The 18,872-nt window shown below is 41.4% G+C and overlaps 3 protein-coding genes across 3 annotated transcripts in view; 1 reads left to right on the top strand and 2 right to left on the bottom strand.

Moving 5' to 3' along the window:
* Positions 1–7,492, bottom strand: part of LOC103460209 (GDP-Man:Man(3)GlcNAc(2)-PP-Dol alpha-1,2-mannosyltransferase-like) — a 21,624-nt gene extending 14,132 nt beyond the window's left edge. Inside the window, exons 1-2 of the mRNA XM_017303197.1 lie at positions 6,721–7,492; positions 6,041–6,179 (exon numbers count right to left, since the gene is read on the bottom strand). The gene's annotated coding sequence lies outside the window, so the exon portion shown is untranslated. The remainder of the gene's footprint in view (positions 1–6,040; positions 6,180–6,720) is intronic.
* On the top strand, positions 1,319–12,095 carry lcp1 (lymphocyte cytosolic protein 1 (L-plastin)). The gene is made up of 16 exons (XM_008402264.2): positions 1,319–1,455; positions 5,631–5,715; positions 5,911–6,059; positions 6,142–6,265; positions 7,653–7,785; positions 7,905–7,986; positions 8,076–8,241; positions 8,773–8,915; positions 9,176–9,271; positions 9,361–9,556; positions 9,648–9,726; positions 9,818–9,932; positions 10,016–10,149; positions 10,940–11,060; positions 11,252–11,376; positions 11,508–12,095. Exons 2-16 carry the CDS (start codon positions 5,652–5,654, stop codon positions 11,638–11,640), a joined length of 1,860 nt encoding a protein of 619 aa, XP_008400486.1. The 5' UTR covers positions 1,319–1,455; positions 5,631–5,651; the 3' UTR covers positions 11,641–12,095.
* A 1,865-nt stretch (positions 12,096–13,960) lies between these two features.
* The window catches only part of cnot11 (CCR4-NOT transcription complex, subunit 11), a 6,766-nt gene continuing 1,854 nt past the window's right edge, over positions 13,961–18,872 (bottom strand). The window contains exons 2-7 of the mRNA XM_008402265.2: positions 17,462–17,626; positions 17,187–17,339; positions 16,902–17,104; positions 15,756–15,958; positions 14,875–14,971; positions 13,961–14,375 (exon numbers count right to left, since the gene is read on the bottom strand). Coding sequence (XP_008400487.1) covers positions 14,178–14,375; positions 14,875–14,971; positions 15,756–15,958; positions 16,902–17,104; positions 17,187–17,339; positions 17,462–17,626 — 1,019 coding nt within the window. The 3' untranslated portion in view covers positions 13,961–14,177. The remainder of the gene's footprint in view (positions 14,376–14,874; positions 14,972–15,755; positions 15,959–16,901; positions 17,105–17,186; positions 17,340–17,461; positions 17,627–18,872) is intronic.

An 18,872-nucleotide genomic window follows, 5' to 3' on the forward strand; every position in this document is an offset into this window, starting at 1 on the left:
AAACTGAAATAAAATGTTTGGTGATGTTTCACCAGCCAGATGTCAAACCCACGTGGCATCAAGGAAATAAAATACTAGTATTTCTCAAAAAAAATTWAAATATTGTATGCAAATGCCGTATTGGAGGATGATTTCGCTCCATGTTTATGAATAACTTATTCACATGTGATTTTAACTGCATTTCTTATTCAATGCAAACTCTGCAATTGAGACTTTAGCGAAATATCAACAAAGTTTTGTGCACATTTGTAATGGAAATAATGCAGAATGATTTATTCCAAGCATGCATTCCTTATAATTCTGATGATTATGACTTGCGGTTAACAAAAACCCAAAATTCACTAAGACAATTTATCAAAGCAACCTGGGCTTCATTACTCCTGGTCCCCTCCACGCCGCACTAATGCAGCAAACCCTGCAAAAAGAAGCTCCAGCCTGGCACTGAGTGCAGAGAAATGTACAAACCTTTCAGAAGGCCGACTTTTTTYCTCAAGACATCAGTTTTCRTTGATTTTAGGTTTTTGAGACACTGAAGTTTGGGATTTATTTACCTGTAAGCCATAATCATTAAAAAAAATAAATAAATAAAATAATAATAATAATAATAAATAAAATAATAATAATAATAATAAAAGCTTGATCTATTTTACTCTGTGTGTTATGAATCTCTATAAAACAACCATTTCCCTTTCTGAAATGACAGGCAAGAAATATTCCACCTTCTACTCGGCCTGTCATGATGAATTCTGCTGGACAATAAATCGTAAGAGAAGTTATCGCAATAAACGATAATATTGTTTTTGAGACTATTTTCAAGTAATAAAAGGTAAAGGCATAATAATGCAAGAACGCATTGTCAAAGATCACAGAATGTTAAATTCTAATGAAAACTTAACACTGGAACTGGAAAATATTGTAAATATCGCAAATAAAACAGGAACAGCAAATAAAATGAATTATGGAGTCTCTGCAAAACAAAACTGTCCTTCAAAAAATTAGACCAAAACACCAGACTGAAGACTTCTATCATCCAGTTTATGGTAGAAAAAGAGAAAAAAGAAAAACGATAAATTGTGCAAATGAAAATGATCGAGTTCATTTTAATTTATCGCGCGATTCTTTGATTTATTGCGACAGGCCTACCCGTCTTTTACACAACGTTCTACTTTTCAGACAGTGAGATGTTGTCACCAGAGCCCCACGAAACCGACTGCGGAGGTCACCTGAACTCGCAAGCCCGCGCTCATTGCCATATAAAGACAAAAGCTCTTTGATTCCTGTTTCTAAAGTGCCGCATGTCACTTCCTTCCTCGTAGATTTGAATAGATGAGCCGAGGCCCCTTCAGACCGAGCCGATTCAGAGCGCTGYCTGTCGAGCGGTGAGCAGCAACAGGAGCCGGACGGACTGAAAAAAGCACCCGCTTCACCTTCCAACCCCCTCGCCTCGTCTCTCAGGTAAGGTGGCGGAGGTCGGATCAGGTTCGCCTCGCATCCGTTTGGGCGCCTGCTCAGGTATCAGGTGAATTTAGAGGAAGTAACTCCTCTGATGAAAAGGCAAAGAAGGGGGAAACTCTGGAGTCTCTGTGACTTTCTGTAATCCTTACCCCGACTTTCTGCACAATTAGTTATTTTTGCTTTAATATTTTTGAAGAAGCTGCTCTCATGCACAACAAGATGCACTGGAAAACTGCTCAGCGACTGAATCGTTTAAAATGATTCAGCCGCTGCTCATGTATAAGTAAGAMGACGAGGGCASATGGAGGTCTAAGACGAGAGGAAGGAGCAGCTTGAAGCGCTGCAGTTAGCAGGAAAGGAAGTTTGTGGTTAGCCTCGCATCAACTGAAAAAAAAAGAAAGAAAAAACTCCCCCTGAGGCAGCGTGGGCCTACAAGAAACATCGGCATTTGATTTATGATTAATAARCCTTCTTGTTTCCTATAAGATGACCAAACCCAKGGAWGCGTAAACACGTGTGTGACACGGGTCTGGGAGCTGCTCTGCTGTAATCCGTGCAGTTTTCTGCACACTGAACCTCTGCTGATGGCTAACATGCAGATTCAAATATTTATTATTTCTGAAAAAACGGTGCAAAAAAGGGTGCAGATGGAAGTCATTTTCCCCTTTCTCCTTGCATTTTCACTGACRCGTTAAGATGGCAGACAGGAAGCAGGTTAAAGAAATAAAAAAGTGCAAAGTGTTTGCTGCGGTCTGAGGCAGGAGAGGCGTCACGTAGACACAAAACAGACTCTGAAAACAGTCACAAATTTGTTTGAAAAAAATAAATAAATAAAATATTGCCCAAAACTCAAGAGACATCTCATTTGAGACTTATGTTTTCTTCTTCTGTGGTGCATTAGTGGAGTTTATGAATGTTAGCTCCCCCTGCTGCCTGCTCCTTTAAAAAAAAAAAAAAAAAAAAAAAACAATAACTGAAAAATTATTTAAAAGCACAATTGTCTCAATGGAAGAGGTCGTCCAAACAATGTGGGTGTCATTTTATAGTARTGTTGATCTAAGGAAGTTATTGGTCACTTTTTATTCAGTTTCACGGAAAAACGTTTGTGTCTCGAGTCAAATATTCCTGGAGACGAGCACTAATGTCAAAGTGAAAATAAACGCCTGATTTGAAGTAACATCTACCTCCTGTCAACATGCAAACTAACTGTACAGATCTAAAATCTGAGCTCCTGCAACYTGTTAGCGTTTTAGCATCAAACTGTTATCAAATATAGAAAATTCAAAACACGGGACRCGCCTCCTGAGATAAACATGAACCTTTTATGTTTCTGACTTTATGAAAAACTCTCTTCAGCAGAAATAACCAAACAAGCTTCTGATTCTGACATAACATGCTCATGTTCTGGTTTTGCATGCAGAGAGAGGAGATGCAGCAGGAATATGTTTTTTAACGTAAAGGTGAGAACATTAAAAAAAAGGTGTGAATTTCCTGCAGAATGGCAGAGTAGCTCTGCAGAATAACTACGATTCTTAGCAACACAGGAAGGAAGTTTTAAGCAGCTGCTTTTAAGAGCTGATAGAAATCTGTACAGGCTGCGCTGCATGTAAAAACGGGAGATAAACGGCAGAGGAGCCATAATCGGCAACAAAACTCACACTTTAAATGTCATCTACCGTTTTGGCAACATGTTAAAAGTCAGTGAGAAAACGGCAGAAAAACTGGTCAGGTTTGCAGTTCAGCAGAGCCAAGTTTCATTTCTGCTTCCAATCTGCTGTCCGCTGCAAGAAACAACTTCCCTGTTTTCACTGCCTCGACGTCTCATTTTATAACATTTACTTTTCTTTTACTGCTGTTTAAACATCTACCTTTGCACAAACTCAGACTGCACCGGAAAGCACGTGACTAAAAAACAACAGGACTTCACCATATTTGTAATCCTTTATGGCTAGTTCTCTTTTTTGTTTGGCCATTTTAGCATCTTGCTAACTCATGTTATACGCTAAAATGTCTCTTACAAATACAATAAAGTCAACAGAAGCTTCTCTGACAGCAATGTTTTAACAGGATATCGTTTCAACAGATAGAAGCACTTCCTCTTACTAATCTAAAATCAGTTCTGTTGGTGTGAACCATCCAAGCCGTCGTCGGTCCAAAGGAAAGCTCAGCAGCTCTCTGGGTTTCAGTGAACTGCTGAAGAGAATAAGACCCGGTTCTCTGCCTGAAGCTTGTTGTCTTGACAAACAGGTTTCTGTCCTCAGTGGGCGTCGATAGTCTGAATAAATGAGGCGTTCATGAATACAAACTCCAAACGTTTAGGTCAGTCCGCTGGTTATGTGTGTAGTTAGTTTCAGTGAACAGCAGCTTAGCTACGTCTCTAAAGAACGGCTTAACTGAGAATTAAAATATGAGCAACACCTTCAAGTGGGAAGAGATTTAATATTTCACCATCTTTTTTTTTATTGTTTCATCATCAGGCTCGTCCTTCACTGCAGAGGAGCAGGAAGTTAAATCACTGACGCCTAACGAGCTCGAAGTCAATCCTTTTGTGGTTTAAAATGTCCTGCGAACTGCCAAAAACCAGATCTGCGAACACACCGACGCGTTCGGGGTGAATCATCACACCCTAAAATAAAATGTTCTGCATGTCATATGATCATCGCTAAAGCAAATGAAATGTCACTGGTCTGACCTTTTCCGTTTTCTAGGGAAACAAAAATACCTTCATGAACTTTATGAATGGTTTCGTTTGAGTGAGAAACGTGTGTTTATCTGTTCCGTGGTGAAATAAATAGGAATTCGTCCTTCGCCACAATAAACAAAATGTTCATCTCCCTGTCTAATCTTTTAGCCACTCTTCTATGGCCTCATGATGGCTTCTTTCTTGAATTGGCTAATAATCGTTAGCCAACTCAGAGAGTGACTGAATAAAATCCTTACTGAAGCTCAGACACGTTGATTTAGAAGATGAGTTCAACCAGAAAAAACAAATGAATGTCAGCTATTCCACATCCACTACTCAGCAGAAATATGGTTTTGCTCCAGTGTCTGTTGCAGATCGAAGCTCACAAACTCAGCATGCGCGTCTTTCTTTCACTGGCCAAGACTGAATATCTGCATCTTTGACCGGCTGAAAACACTTCAGCACCATCAGCTGCTGTCAGGATTCAAACTTTCTTTTTGAAAGTCTGATCTTATGTTTTTGCTAACCTCAGGTTTTATTTGATTACAAAATATTAAAAACATATTCAGGTAAAAAATGAAGAAAGAAACAGAAAGACCTCCTGAAGTAGGAATTATTAGCTTATTATTATCCGTTACTGACTGAAACTGGATAAAGCTTTTTATTTTTTTGCCCTATTCATAGTTTTAATGTCATCATCAATAAATGCACAACTTATATTTCTTAGCTTGCTTCCTTAGTGTTTTAGCTAACATGGCTAATCCCAGTTAGCTAATGTTACGTAGCATTAGCTGCAACCGACTCTCTGGGTTCATCTGCTTCAGTTTGCTACACTTTGACTTTCTTAAAAACAAAAGGTGTCGTTCCACTGTTTTGGCTTTAAGTTACAGCTAATTTACTTCATATTTACCTTTTAACAGGATTCTAAAAAAAAAATTTCTGAGTGTCACAAAAAGCAACCCAAGTAGTGCAGGTGCTACTTGCACCACAGTATAAGAAACATGACTGTAAAAGAAACATGACTGTAAAACCCTGCAGTGACCAAGCAAATTATTATTCTGACAGTAAATTGTGAAAGTTTTTGCTAAAGCCTTTTTAGCAGTAATAGTCATGTGGTTTTTGAATGTTCTTGTTTCTCACTGGAGACTGAAAGGTTGTGTTATTAAAAAACAAAACATCTCAGTCCACAATATAAATGAGGGTTCTTCTAACGTGACCCGTTTAGGGGAAGATCTGAGTTCGTCTGCTGCGTCTGTCCAGTAGGAACTCTTAGGTTATCATGCAGATCTTGTTGTCTGCACAGCAAGGAGATATAAAGAAGTGGTTGTTTTTCAGACAGGAAGTGCTGCAGCAGGGGGAAGTTTCAGAGTGGCAAAAGTGAGAACTATGAAGGCTTTGCATCACATCACTAAATTAGAAGATCCGATCATATTGCTTCTGGCCTGAAAGACACCTCCGCCTTATGGAAACGTTTTGTCTCTTCTTGGGTCAGTTTTAGGGTCCAGTTGCCAACATGGCCGCCACAAAGATTTCTGCCGAGGAGCTGGAGGAGCTCAAAGAAGCTTTCGCCAAAATTGGTAAGAGAATCGTCTTTGTTGTCATTTCCTCTTGTGTTTTTGATAGAGGAAGGATGAATGAGGAACTGCTGCTGGTTTTCTCTACAGCAAGGCCATCTGTATGATTGCTCCGAACCTTAACTGCTTCAGTTTTAAGAACAGATTGTAAAATATACATAGCACCACACTTAAGAGTCCTTCTCGTCTCTCCGTCAGACGTGGACGGCAACGGGTTCATCAGCAAAGATGAGCTCAACGAGTTGTTCAGGGCCGCCAACCTGGCTCTGCCCGGATACAAGGTCCGGGAGATCGTCCAGGAGCTGACCAAAACCAGCGACAGACTCACCTTCGAGGAGTTCACCGAGGTCAGCTGGGTCAACGGAGACGTGCCTTCAGTCAACGAGTGTCCAGTCAGCTCATTTCTCCTGTTCTGCTCCCTTGGTCCAGATGGTGCACGGTCTGAAGAGCAGCGAGGTGGCCAAGACCTTCAGGAAAGCCATCAACAAGAAGGAAGGAATCTGTAACGTGGCAGGAACGTCGGAGCAGTCCGGCACGCAGCACTCATACTCAGGTAAAGACAGCTGACGGTGGCGTAACTTGAAAATGGAGGTTCACCTTCTGCCTTGAAAATGCAAAATCAACAAGAAAACTGTTTTGCTTTTAACTCAGAATTTGAATACCATCAAGTTAATTGAACAACAAGAGACAATTTGTCTAAACGTTGTTCTTTAAGTTCTGATAAGGTCATCAATGTTGAATTGTGTTGTTTTAGCATAATACTGTCATTGAAACCAAACAATTATTCTACAAGATGCAAAATTGTCCTTCACTTTGTGTTTTCATTCACACTATCAAGTTAAAATAGTTTCAATTAAATTCTTGATTCAATTTCCATGAACAACATATCTGACTGCATCTTATTAAACATCACATCAAAGCATTCAGTTTGAACAGGGCTCAAACAATTTGGGAAAACATTGTCCTCAAACACTGCAAACGGACAGTTGGTTTAAAATGAATATTTACCTTAAAATACAGAAGGGCGTGTCGTCGCGTGGAGGGGTTCTTGGAGCGCGTGCAGCTACAGACCTGGACGCGGCACTCGGCACGTCTCCCCCTCTTCTCGTCAGATTACTGTTTTTAAAAGAGACAGGTAGTGCAGTTCATCGAGAAAATACGCAAGAGTCGAAGCGTAGCGTGGCGCTAGCGCAGTGGTTAGCGCGAGATAAATTCCTGGACGTGGGTTATCCTGAATTTAACTTCCGGTCTCGGTTCCTTTGCCGGACGTCAGTTTCCGTAATACTCTCTGCTCCCTTCCTGTCGGATTACTGTCAGATACAGAGAGATTGATTAATGCCAGAAAAAAATGTAAACAAAAAAAGAGCATCTCACTCAGAGTGCAACACAAGATACTAAAACCTGCYGCTAAATACCCTAAAAAAATAGTTCCCACCTCCTCTTCTTTCATTTAAGTGCTAACTTAAAAGCCCTCCCTACTTAGAGATAGGACAAAATTACCAAAAAGTTAACAAAACTAGCTACTGTAAGTTATCTTTCACAAACTCACACATTTCAATTCAAAATCTAAAACTCACATGATTTATTTGACTTACAGAGCAGAAGTTAGTCCACAACAGAATGCTGTTCTAATGTTTTACGGTGTACTCTACAAACTACACCATTTTGCTGGCACAACTAAAAACTATTTATTTTTTCTCCCACTCAATAAAAAAACTCAAGTTGGATTTTCAAAGAGGAATTCAAAGAGGTTCATTTATTTTCAGCGTTCTTACACATTCTACCAGGTCTGCATCAAATCAGACTCCAACAGATGATAAAATTGATTGACTTTTTTTTTTTTAATTAATGCCTAGCGGAATGTGTGTGAATGTGTTGCTGAGTGTTTTGATCCTGTGATGACCTGGGATCTGATGAGGTGTGATTTGTTTGGTCCACAGAGGAGGAGAAGGTGGCCTTTGTGAACTGGATCAACAAAGCTCTGGAAAAGGATCCGGACTGTAAGCACCTTATTCCCATGAATCCCGACAACAACGACCTGTTCACCGCCATGGGAGACGGGATCGTCCTCTGGTAACTTCCATACTTTCAATTTCCTTCACTTCTCTCAGGTTGTTGGGTCAGAAATGGGTTAAAAAGATGCGATCGCAACCATGTTTATTGGCTTAAATCTGCTCCATCTCCCCTGTTAGCAAAATGATCAACCTGTCCGTCCCAGACACCATCGACGAGAGAACCATCAACAAGAAAAAGCTCACCCCATTCACCGTCCAGGTGAGACACCTACGATTGCAAACTCTAACATTCCTGCAGGTCGTCTGCATGGCCGCTGAATCTGCTTGTTGCGCGTTTGGGTCTAACAGGAGAATCTGAACCTGGCTCTGAACTCTGCGTCAGCTATCGGTTGCCACGTGGTGAACATCGGGGCTGAGGACCTGAAGGAGGGCAGGCAGCACCTGGTCCTGGGTCTGCTGTGGCAGGTCATCAAGATCGGCCTGTTCGCCGACATCGAGATCAGCAGGAACGAAGGTGGGTGTTCGGATAGAGCCGAGATTTAAACTCATGAAATTTGTGACAGAAAAGCACCCAAACATAGTGCAGACTTCTAAGTCTTCAGCATAGAAGACAGGAAAGTCTGTGTTACGGAGTGAAGGTTCTTCAAACAAAACGGAGGCTCGTATGTCTTTTACTGAACCTTTCTGTTCAGTTCTTTATTGAAGAGAGAAAACGGCGACAGCTGATAACGGCAACAGCTGTTCGTAACCAAGACAACCAAAATATCAACAAAGCAAGATAGTGACAAAACAGAACTAGATACTTAAGTATTCTTCAAAATAAAAGACTTCTTCTATTCAAATAAATCATGTCTTGCACTTAAATATATTTCACTTCATCCTTGTAATTATATACAATCATGTTCAATTCAATTAATAATAATCATATAATCTATGCTTAACATCTAATTGGAAATCAGTCACTTATCATACTGAACAACATATAAGTGTAAAAAAGTCACAACAGTCTGAGGTATAATTGTTACGGTTTTACTGGTCTGTGCAGCACTGATCGCTCTGCTGCGGGATGGTGAGAGTCTGGAGGACCTCATGAAGCTTTCCCCAGAGGAGCTGCTGCTGCGTTGGGTCAACTATCACCTGGAGGAAGCCGGCTGTGGAAAGATCAACAACTTCAGCTCCGACATCAAGGTGACAACAAATACATCTGCTCCAAGCACACATACACAAAAGTGTTTATGAAACTTCTTCCATTTTGTTACCCCACAATCACAACTTCACTGGATTTTATGTGATAAACTGACACAAAGTAGTGCCTCTACCGTAAGTGGAAGGAAAATTACTCGCTGACAGTTTTCTAAATGGGTTATACAATCCATCTGTTAAAAACTAAATAAGCTAGCTTGAAGTTGTTAAGTCTGGGTTAACTTCTTCAATCGGGTTTATTCCAGGACTCCAAGGCGTACTACAACATCCTGAACCAGGTGGCACCCAAAGGAGACGAGGATGGAGTTCCTCCCATCGCCATCGACATGTCAGGAATCAGGGTGAGATTTTATCTGCCAATCAGAATTGTTTGTTCCGGAGAGAAGTCCCACCTTCCTGACGCCCCGGACTTTCGTTCACATCTCTGCAGGAGAAAGAGGACCTGAAGAGGGCCGAATGCATGCTGGACCAGGCCGACAAGCTCGGCTGCAGGCAGTTCGTCATGCCCGCCGACGTCGTCCGTGGCAACCCAAAGCTCAACTTGGCTTTTGTTGCCAATCTGTTCAATAAGTACCCAGCTCTGAAGAAGCCAGAGAACCAGGACATCGACTGGAGCTCCATCGAAGGTTCGTCTACATCTTCCAAAGACCCGGGTCTCCTCTGTCGTTTCTTACTGTGTGTTTTTTTGTGGGAAGTTTGATCAGTTTTTGCCTGCAGGTGAAACCAGGGAGGAGCGAACCTTCAGGAACTGGATGAACTCTCTTGGTGTCAACCCTCGTGTCAACCATCTCTACGCGTAAGAAAGCTCTGTTAGGCATCCACCTGTAGCCTGCTGTTAACCACAGAGACTAATGGACAGTGTGTGTGTTTGTGTGTRTGTGTTACAGCGACATTGATGATGCCCTCGTCATCTTCCAGCTGTATGAGAAGATCAAAGTACCAGTAGACTGGGACAGAGTCAATAAGCCTCCCTACTCTAAACTGGGCAGCAACATGAAGAAGGTACAACAGGAAACTTCTGACTTGAAGAAGACTTTCTCTCTGTCCTTGGACTTGAACTAACCATCTGCTGTTCTGGTTTCCAGCTGGAGAACTGTAACTATGCAGTGGAGCTGGGCAAAAAGGAGGCCAAGTTCTCTCTGGTTGGCATCGCGGGTCAGGACCTGAACGCAGGAAACCGAACCCTCACCCTCGCTCTGCTCTGGCAGCTCATGAGGAGGTAACCACTCATTCCCGTTTACACATTCATTTAGGGAAGATGTTTCCCATCTGAGTGTCCAGATCCATGGGACTTATTGAAGACCAATGCCATAGAGAGAAAATCCAACCTAAATATTAATAGCTTGATCTTCCTGGAGTAACTTTAGCTTTTATTGGTACTGCTTGAATATTCCAGTACTCTTGGACGTTTCATGGAGATTTCTTTTAGCCCCAGAACACTTATCTTGATACACACAAGGTTCATCATGTTCATCATGTTCATATACAACATGCTGTATATGAAGTTTATGTCCAGGGCTGTAGGCTTGTCTGCCTTCCACAGGCCCTGAGATCCTTATTGGATGGTATGATAAACTCTATGAAACACCAGTAAATTCAGTGGGATTCTGCCAAAAACTGGTTTTACAACAGGATACAATGTGGAAATCCATGGCAGGATTACTAGGAAAATGCTTCACCAGACAGGAAATCTGCCTTCTTCCAAGGCTAAATCAGTCCTAAAACTTAAAGAGAGGACCCAGGACTAGCTTATCTAGTGAGACCTTAAGAGCATTATAGGAGACCCAATGCTGGCCTGTTTTTAAAAAGAAGTGAAACAAACTATTGACAACAGTGGTATCAATATTTGTGCCACCTGTGATTTTGTTGCAAGAGGTTTGGTTTGTGGCATCATCGCTACTGCAAGAAAATATGAATGTAGCTGAGAACTTTTTACACATCTTTAACTAGGGGTGCCATCTTTCCACTGGTTGTTGCGTCACACCTTCATCCGTCCGTCTCTTCCTCAGGTACACCCTGAACATCCTGGAGGATCTGGGTGATGGGCAGAAGGTTGTAGACGACACCATCGTATCCTGGGTCAATGGAACACTCACACAGGCTGGAAAAGGCACGATCTCAAGCTTCAAGGTAAATCACCCAAGCAAGTCATCCTATAGGTCAGGAATTCTGGGTAATATGACACTGTAGCATGAAGATCGAGTTTCTTTTTACGCATTATAATAGATGGTGGTGCTGTTCACCACATAAACGTTGTAGAGGTTGAACATTTCCACTGAACATTGAACAACCTCAGATGATGCCTGTGTGTGTGTGTGCAGGACATGTCTATTAGCAGCAGTATGCCGGTTCTGGATCTGATCGACGCCATCCAGCCCGGATCGATCCGATACGACCTGCTGAAGACCGAAGACCTCACAGAGGAGGAGAAACTCAACAACGCAAAGTATGAACACGAGTTTCGCACTTCAGATATTTGAGCAGATTTAGATGAGGAAACAGCTCCAGAAGTCTCAAGAGTCGGGTCTAGATTGGTTCCTGTGTTTCACCTAACCTGAGCTGCAACACTGTCATCAGGTACGCCATCTCCATGGCCAGGAAGATCGGCGCCCGGGTGTACGCGCTGCCCGAGGACCTGGTGGAGGTCAAACCTAAGATGGTGATGACGGTGTTCGCCTGCCTGATGGCACGTGGCATGAGGAGAGCCTAAAGAGACCGGACGAAGCCTTCGCCGTTTGCCTGGTGAACCTGAGAGCGAAGGGGAGGAGCAGCACTCATCTTTTCTTCTTTAAGCAAGGAGGCTGTGAAACTTTACAAAAACAGTTTGTTATACCATTTTAAACTCGGACAATATCTTAAAGACATAAAGCACCTGTACAGTACATACAGTTCAACAATAATCCAACCCGTCCCAGTGTCTGATCAGCTAATCCCCAACATAAATTAGAGGCTTCATATTAAAACACAGTATTATTTATTTGTGTTTGGGTCAAGTTGATCTGAATTGTCAGTTTTAGATGCCATATCATGAAGAATTTCTGCTTCCATTTCATCCCACTAAATCTAATTTCTAGTAACAAAGCCATAATGCTCTGTAAATGTGAATGGATTAGCCTTCTGTTCATTCCATGTCTACAATAAATAAAGCGATTGTTTTTATTATAACGTTGGTGGCGTTTCATTGACTTATCCTGACGTAAAGAACTGAAACCTCACAGGGTTCTGGTCCGACATGATAAAGGCCAATCTAGGAAAGTTAATTGTTACTATGGTTACGTGTTAATGGACAGAATATTAACCAGAGACTGAGAAAAACTAAAAGTTTAAAAAGATATGCATGAGATTAATTTTCACCTAGAAAAATGAAGTTTGAGTTTAAGAATGAAATCGCGACAAACTAGCTGGATTAGCTCCGTGTTAGCTAGCTAGCACAGCTGCTACACCACATTCTGCTAAATAACAAATTATATCATCTTTACTGTACCTCCGTTTCCGTCATCTTTTTATTCCTTGAGCACCAGGTAATTTGAGCCGTTTTGAATGATGATTACTTTTGTAACTTACAAAACTTACCTCACTCAGCAAAGCGAGCAACGAGCAATGTGTGGTAAACGGGAACAAACAGCTGGGCAAAGTGTTATTTTTAAATATTAGCGGAATTTCTTTTGCCATTCCGCTAAATTAGTGTAGATTTTTTTTATATTAGAAAATTATTTTTATAACCTATTAGTTTTTTTTCTTGGCCCTTTTTTATGGCGCCCCTTAGACTCCTGTCGCCCTTTTCAAATGAAGTATAGTGAAGACTGGCACTAAGGTGATAAGTCGTCTCTTAGAAAACCTTTGGAAGGTCGTCAGGGTTACAAAACAGCAGCCAATGAAAGAAAGGACCATATCGGGCTTCAGTGTCTCCCTGCTTCACTAAATCTGATTTAAATAATTAAATTACTTCCTCAGGATGTCATGAAGCTCTGCCGGATCCTGGTTGAAATGTCATCATTTCAATCAGGTGTGCTGAACCTGAAAGATCCAAAGCTTGTCAGATCCTGGTCCTCAATGACACTCATGACTTCCACTCAGCTCTTCCTTCCGAGAGCTGCACCAACCTGGTGACCAATAATATTTCACTCTGCTACACAAATCCATTTTTAACTTCTCTAACATGCTTCTTTCTATCCAAGTTAGCGAACTTACAAGTATRCAYAGATGTGTACAAAAGAATATAAAACTCCCCTGCTCTCCTCAGATTAACTCAAACACACCCAGCTTAGGTTATGCAGGACTATGATTCGAGTTCTGAAGCGGCCTAGTCAAAGTCCAAACTTAAAACCCAACTGAGCTGCTAATACCTTTGACTATTCGCACTTAAATKAAATTAATTAAAGCAATGCTGCAAAGAACTGTTTGCATGTCTCCATGGAAACGATCTGATTTCAGCTTTGTGGGAGGAAGTGAAATGATCAGTGTTCCTGAGCCACCAACCTCAGTGTGTGACATCATTCTGACCAGATTCAATTTAGACTCATCTTCACCTTATTTAGCATTTAGCACATATGAACTGCAGACATTAAATGAGTCACTGGTTCCTGATTTGACACAAGATTGGCAGCTTTCTCAACTTATATATATATAAACTGTTTAGAATATGAGGCCGCTCTAACGTTCATGCTGAGACTGCAACCGGACCTTTACAAAAAGAGATGGAGCAAATGGACTGGATTTCTAGAGAACAATAACAATCAGGGCTCTTTCCTTGTTATTTTAAATGCTGCTCAAAAAATGGAAAGTTAATCTGTATGCTGTTTCAACCTGTCACTGTTCATCTTAGTCAGAATGTAAGTAATTCCTTTTGTCGACAGTCTGTTTTTTGTCCTGTGTTATTGTTTGTGATTGATAAAAAACAAAACAATCAATAAACATAAAGTAAAAAAAAAAAAAGAATATGAGGCCGCTCTGACATCATTTCAGGAAGTGAGTTCTGAGACCAGTTTAAAGAGTTGGCAATAAAATCAATTCAGGAGACAAAAAGCTGATTTTTTTTTTCTTTTTTTACTTTTGTAGGAAGAGAGATAACACAGAGAGAGATGGTGAGATGCGAGTCAAAAGACTTCACGTCCGATTAAAAAAAATATATATTTACACTATTTACTCTGAGCACAGTGAGGAGCTGCTGATTTCACTGTGGCTGTTCAGCAGGAAGCTGCTGTTCTCCCAGCATCTCAAGGTGGCGCTGCGTCTCTGTGCGGCTCTTCATTTGGCCGGTTTGGCTTCGGGGGGGTTCTCCCCGGTGTCCAGGGTCTTCAGGAGGCGGAAGAGGCCGGCGGCCTCGCGGATGCGGCTGAACTCGATACAGAAGGCCTGGACCTCGATGAACAGGTCCTGGACGTTGATGATCTTGTTTCGGATCAGCGACTGGAGGAAGACGCAGACCAGTCGGACCAGCCGATTCTGGAACGGACAAACCATAGATGAGGAAAAACTAGCACACAGTGACCGAGGCCCGGTCCACATGTAGCCAAGGCTTTTTTTTTTTTTTTTTTTTTAAACTCATCTCTTTGCCACATCATTTWAAAAAATTACATCATGCATGATTGATTTCAGAAAAAAATTTCATCCGGTTGAGCCTGAACAGATCCACCCGTCAACGTTGTTTTACGGGAAGCCAAAAGGCCTAAAAGTGTCATCCGTTTTCCCAGATGTCCATCTACATGAGGACTAGGCCTCAGACATAGTCACACTTTGAGAGCATTTCCACTTCATGTCACATTACAACCGAAAATGTCAACATGTCAAAAAGACTCAGCATAATTCTACTGGAGTGCATCAGTCTCCACAACTAAAGCTAACACCCACCGCTGGGCTACATGCTACTGCTGTGCTTTGACTAGGACAACTGCCAACAGGCATTTTCTACCTGAACATATAATTTATATGTCGATCAACACACCTGCATGTACTTGTCCTTGATTTGCTCGCATGTGGAGATGCAGTTGGAGATGTAGAGGTGGATAAACTCTGGAGGCAGGTCCACAGCTGTGGTCAGTCTGATGGAGGGAGGAGGAAGAACAATCAACCCCAACGAATAAACAACCGTTCTCACAGCAAAGTGTTGAGGTGCAGCTCAGATGTTTTCACACACCAGCAAACAAATCTGTTGACTCAATCATCAAAAGTTCAAAGGGTTTCTACAGGTTTCTACAACTCAAATTTGAGGCTCTTTAAGAAATTTTAAAACTATTATGAATGAAATTTAAGACTCGTACCACAGCAGAWATGTACACAACAAAAATCACATATTTTAGCGTCAAGCTTTTTTGTAGAGTACATGTAGCATCATATGGGTTTGAAGACGAACTCCGTCCAGCCAACTGGTGATAAAGTTACACGCTACCCGTGACAGATGAAAAAAGCTAGCTAGTTAGCGAGGGTATGTTAGCAGCTAGTTAGCGGTAGCCTGAAACGCTTCAAATCAGAGAACGGAATGAAGATTTCTGAGCATCTCAAACTTTTGCCTGACGGAAAAGTCCTGTGAGAAAGATAAACTACATGGAATAAGAGATTAAATAGTCCTGCCACAACATTTAAGACGTGTGATTAACGTATTCAAGGTCAAATTACATATTTTAAATTAAATTTAAGAYATTTTAAGGGCTTAATTTTAGATGCATGAATTAAAGGCTTTTAAAGACTTTTGAAGAACAGACGCACATCATGGAACGGATGTCTCACTAAAGGATTTTTTTAAACTCGTTGCAGATTTCCTTCTTGTGATTTTTCCATAAATCCAGCTCAGCTCAAACAGAAAGTCAGGCTCCAGTCCAGCCCCACCTGTTGACCACCTCCATGGAGTGCAGCGACATGTCCATGTTGACCAGCACTGAGAAGTACTCAGTGATCTGGCTGCTCTGCATCAGCTTCAGCAGCATCTCGATGGCCACCAGCGGGTTGTTCTCCACCAGGTCGGGCAGCTTGGCCGGCGACAGGCCGATGTGGTACACCAGCTTGGGGTCCTTCTCCAGCTCGGCCAGCAGCTGCACACAGGACAAACGGCTGGCCAGGTTAGCGCCAGACTGAAAAGCCGCACTGACAAGCCAASCTGGTGAAGATCCAGCTGGAAAACTTAAAAAATGCCCACGTTTTTGTGGTCAGTGAACACACCATATTGATGATGAAAACTCTCATATCAGTGGACGTGTTTCCATTACAAATGTTCAGGAAAAAACTATTTCACAATCGTGGTGTTTCGATTAAATAAGAGATGCAATTAAAATCACATTATGAATATGTTCAGGTGATAAATCATTAGAAATCATGTAGCTCCATCATCCTCCTGTCGCCTTCTTTGTCGTTTCCTCCAGTAGTAACATCCAGCTGTTGATCACTGGTTGGATTTTTTATACCCATTTATCTCTCCAGTGTTTCAGGAACCACAGATCATTCATAAAACTTCTTTAGAAATCTGGACTGTGGATGCTGACATTAGCATTGGGGTCGTCTGTGCTAGCTGCTACATTAGCATTGAGATGCTAGTTTAGGCGTGAATAGCTTTGCTGATGGGCTAAGTCCTTTAGCACAACAATAGTCTTTTCCACATTCCAGCAGCTTGTTTTTTAAAACAGAAATTAACCCCCGATGGGCCATTAGAAGCAGACTGGTCCTTCATTTGTAGCYCAAACACTACAAATGAATCTGTTGTTATCGTTTGCTGATGTCACTTGCGCGACAGATTTACRGATGTACCAGAAACATGACTAGAAAGGTTCTGCCTCTGAACTTTTGTATGTAAAATAAATAAATGCATTTAATTAATTGCATCAAAACTTTTAAAGTGTTAAAATCTAAGCAATGAATTAATCAAATGAATGTGTTAAAGTCCTGGCCCTAAAAAAAMAACAACAACAACAACAACAAAAACGGATGCTGTGATACTTTGTGTCTGAGCTAAATGAATCCGTCCGGGTCACGGTGACCCACCTGGGACTGCTGCTGGGCGGACAGCGGGCTCTTAAAGGCCTTGGACATGATGCGTTTGATCTCCAGGCCTGTGCTGTTCTTCACACACATGGAGCGGTCCCACTGGATGCTGTGGTCCGGCTCGGTCGGGTTCAGCCACGCTAGCTCGTCCTCACACACGTGGAGAGGGGGCGGGGGACGGATGAACTCCGGCCTGAAGTGACCTGAGCCCAGAACGACCCGGTTACCATTTGTGACCTTGTGCTGTTTACAAAGCAGAACATGGAATAAAAAGTAAACCCTTACTCTCCAGCGGCGGCCGTGGCCCCGTGACCAGAGACTCTATGATCTGATTGGCTACGGAGCTGTCRAATCCTGAATTGGAGGAGTCTGGATCCGGGTCGTTCAGGATGCTGGGGAAGCTGGCTTTGCTCTGAGTGGGCAGCTCCGACTGACGCTCTGCAACGCAAAGACACACACACACACTGGATCCTCCGATCTCAATTCATGAACTTACCTCTAACACACGGATTCAACTCAACGTTTACGACAACAAACTTAAAAACATGGCGTCCACTGACCTGCTAAAGCCAGCTGCAGCCCACTGATGTCAATGGACTGCGGCATGTTGGTGATGTCCATGCAGGACACCTGTCTGGGCGTCTTCTTGAACAGATCTCTGGGCGGCGCCAGCATCAGCTGGGACAGGAAGAACTTCTCCGGCTGGGTGATGGGCGGCAGGAAACCTGGACACACAAAACGGACACAAGGCGAATGGATGACAGATAAATCCCAATTCTGACTGTATGAGCCGTGTGAAGAGGAAAGCATGAATGCTACAAAATTATGTTAAATGTAAAATGGGCTTTCAAATACAGAAATGCCATTTTGCGTCTCTCACTCACACAAAATAATTCAGAAGAGCACATTTTTGTCAAGAAGAAAAAAGGTTCTCTAGCACCACCTAGTTTCTATATGTGCACATCCCCAAGTAAAAATAATTAGAAAGTAGKATTAAGATATYAATTTCTTGTCACAAACAGTTTTTCTTCAGTATCCTGTAGAAATAATGMTGTTTGAAAGAATCATTATCTGGCTGTTATTTGTGAGACCTTAGTTACAATACTTTGGATTTATTCTCAGACCGTCATAATGGATCAGAGATTTTTCGCAGTTTGTGAGTTAAAACCATACTATTCTGCGTAAACCACCAGAATATTAGGACATATTATTAGAGTATTAGGACCATAGTAAGAAAAAGTAAAAATTACAAGAATTGTTATTTTTTACATTTATTTTTCCTTTGGGATCAATAAAGTTTTTCTTAATAAAGTCGTAATGTTACGAGAATAAACTCATATTTAGGCCTGTTGCAATAAACCAYATATCAATTAATTGCACGATAAATTAAAACAAGCTCAATAATCTCCACTTGTATGATTTATTGTTTTTCTCTTTCTCCCAAAAGCTGGATGACAAAAGTTTCCAGTTTGCTGCTTTGGTCTCAAAGAACCATTTTGAAGGACAATTTTATTTAAAGACACTTTGACAATTACTTTTATGTGTCTTTTTATTTATTTACTTTGGACATTTAAAATGTTTTCCAGTTCCAGTGGTAAATATTCATTAGAATTTAAGATTTATTGATCTTTGAGAATGGATTATTATTGCATTGCATTAAGCATTTACCATATATAACATGAAAAATAGTCTCAAAACAACAATATTACCGTTTATCAAAATTCTGGGGCAATTTATCGTCGAGTAACATTTGTWATCGCGACAGGCCAGTAGAAATAATGCGAGCATAAAGCAGTAGTAAGAGAATGAAGTCATAATTTATCGAGAATAATGTTGGAATATTACTAGGACTGTGTAATAATATTGATTTTGCGATATATATCGTTATTTTCGTTCCTAGAAAAAAATCGATGTTCATCCGCAAGTATCGTAACATCCAACTCACTTTGCTCACTCACAGCTTGCTTCGCC

The sequence above is a fragment of the Poecilia reticulata genome, unplaced genomic scaffold, assembly GCF_000633615.1.
Source record: "Poecilia reticulata strain Guanapo unplaced genomic scaffold, Guppy_female_1.0+MT scaffold_207, whole genome shotgun sequence".
Classification (NCBI taxonomy): Eukaryota; Metazoa; Chordata; class Actinopteri; order Cyprinodontiformes; family Poeciliidae; genus Poecilia; species Poecilia reticulata.

Excerpts from the sequence above, each read along its gene's own strand:
- lcp1 (XM_008402264.2), top strand. The coding sequence starts at position 5,652 with ATGGCCGCCACAAAGATTTCTGCCGAGGAGCTGGAGGAGCTCAAAGAA. Across the intron at positions 9,933-10,015 it reads TGGGCAGCAACATGAAGAAG|CTGGAGAACTGTAACTATGC; the intron begins GTACAACAGGAA and ends TCTGGTTTCCAG. Across the intron at positions 10,150-10,939 it reads CTCTGGCAGCTCATGAGGAG|GTACACCCTGAACATCCTGG; the intron begins GTAACCACTCAT and ends TCTCTTCCTCAG.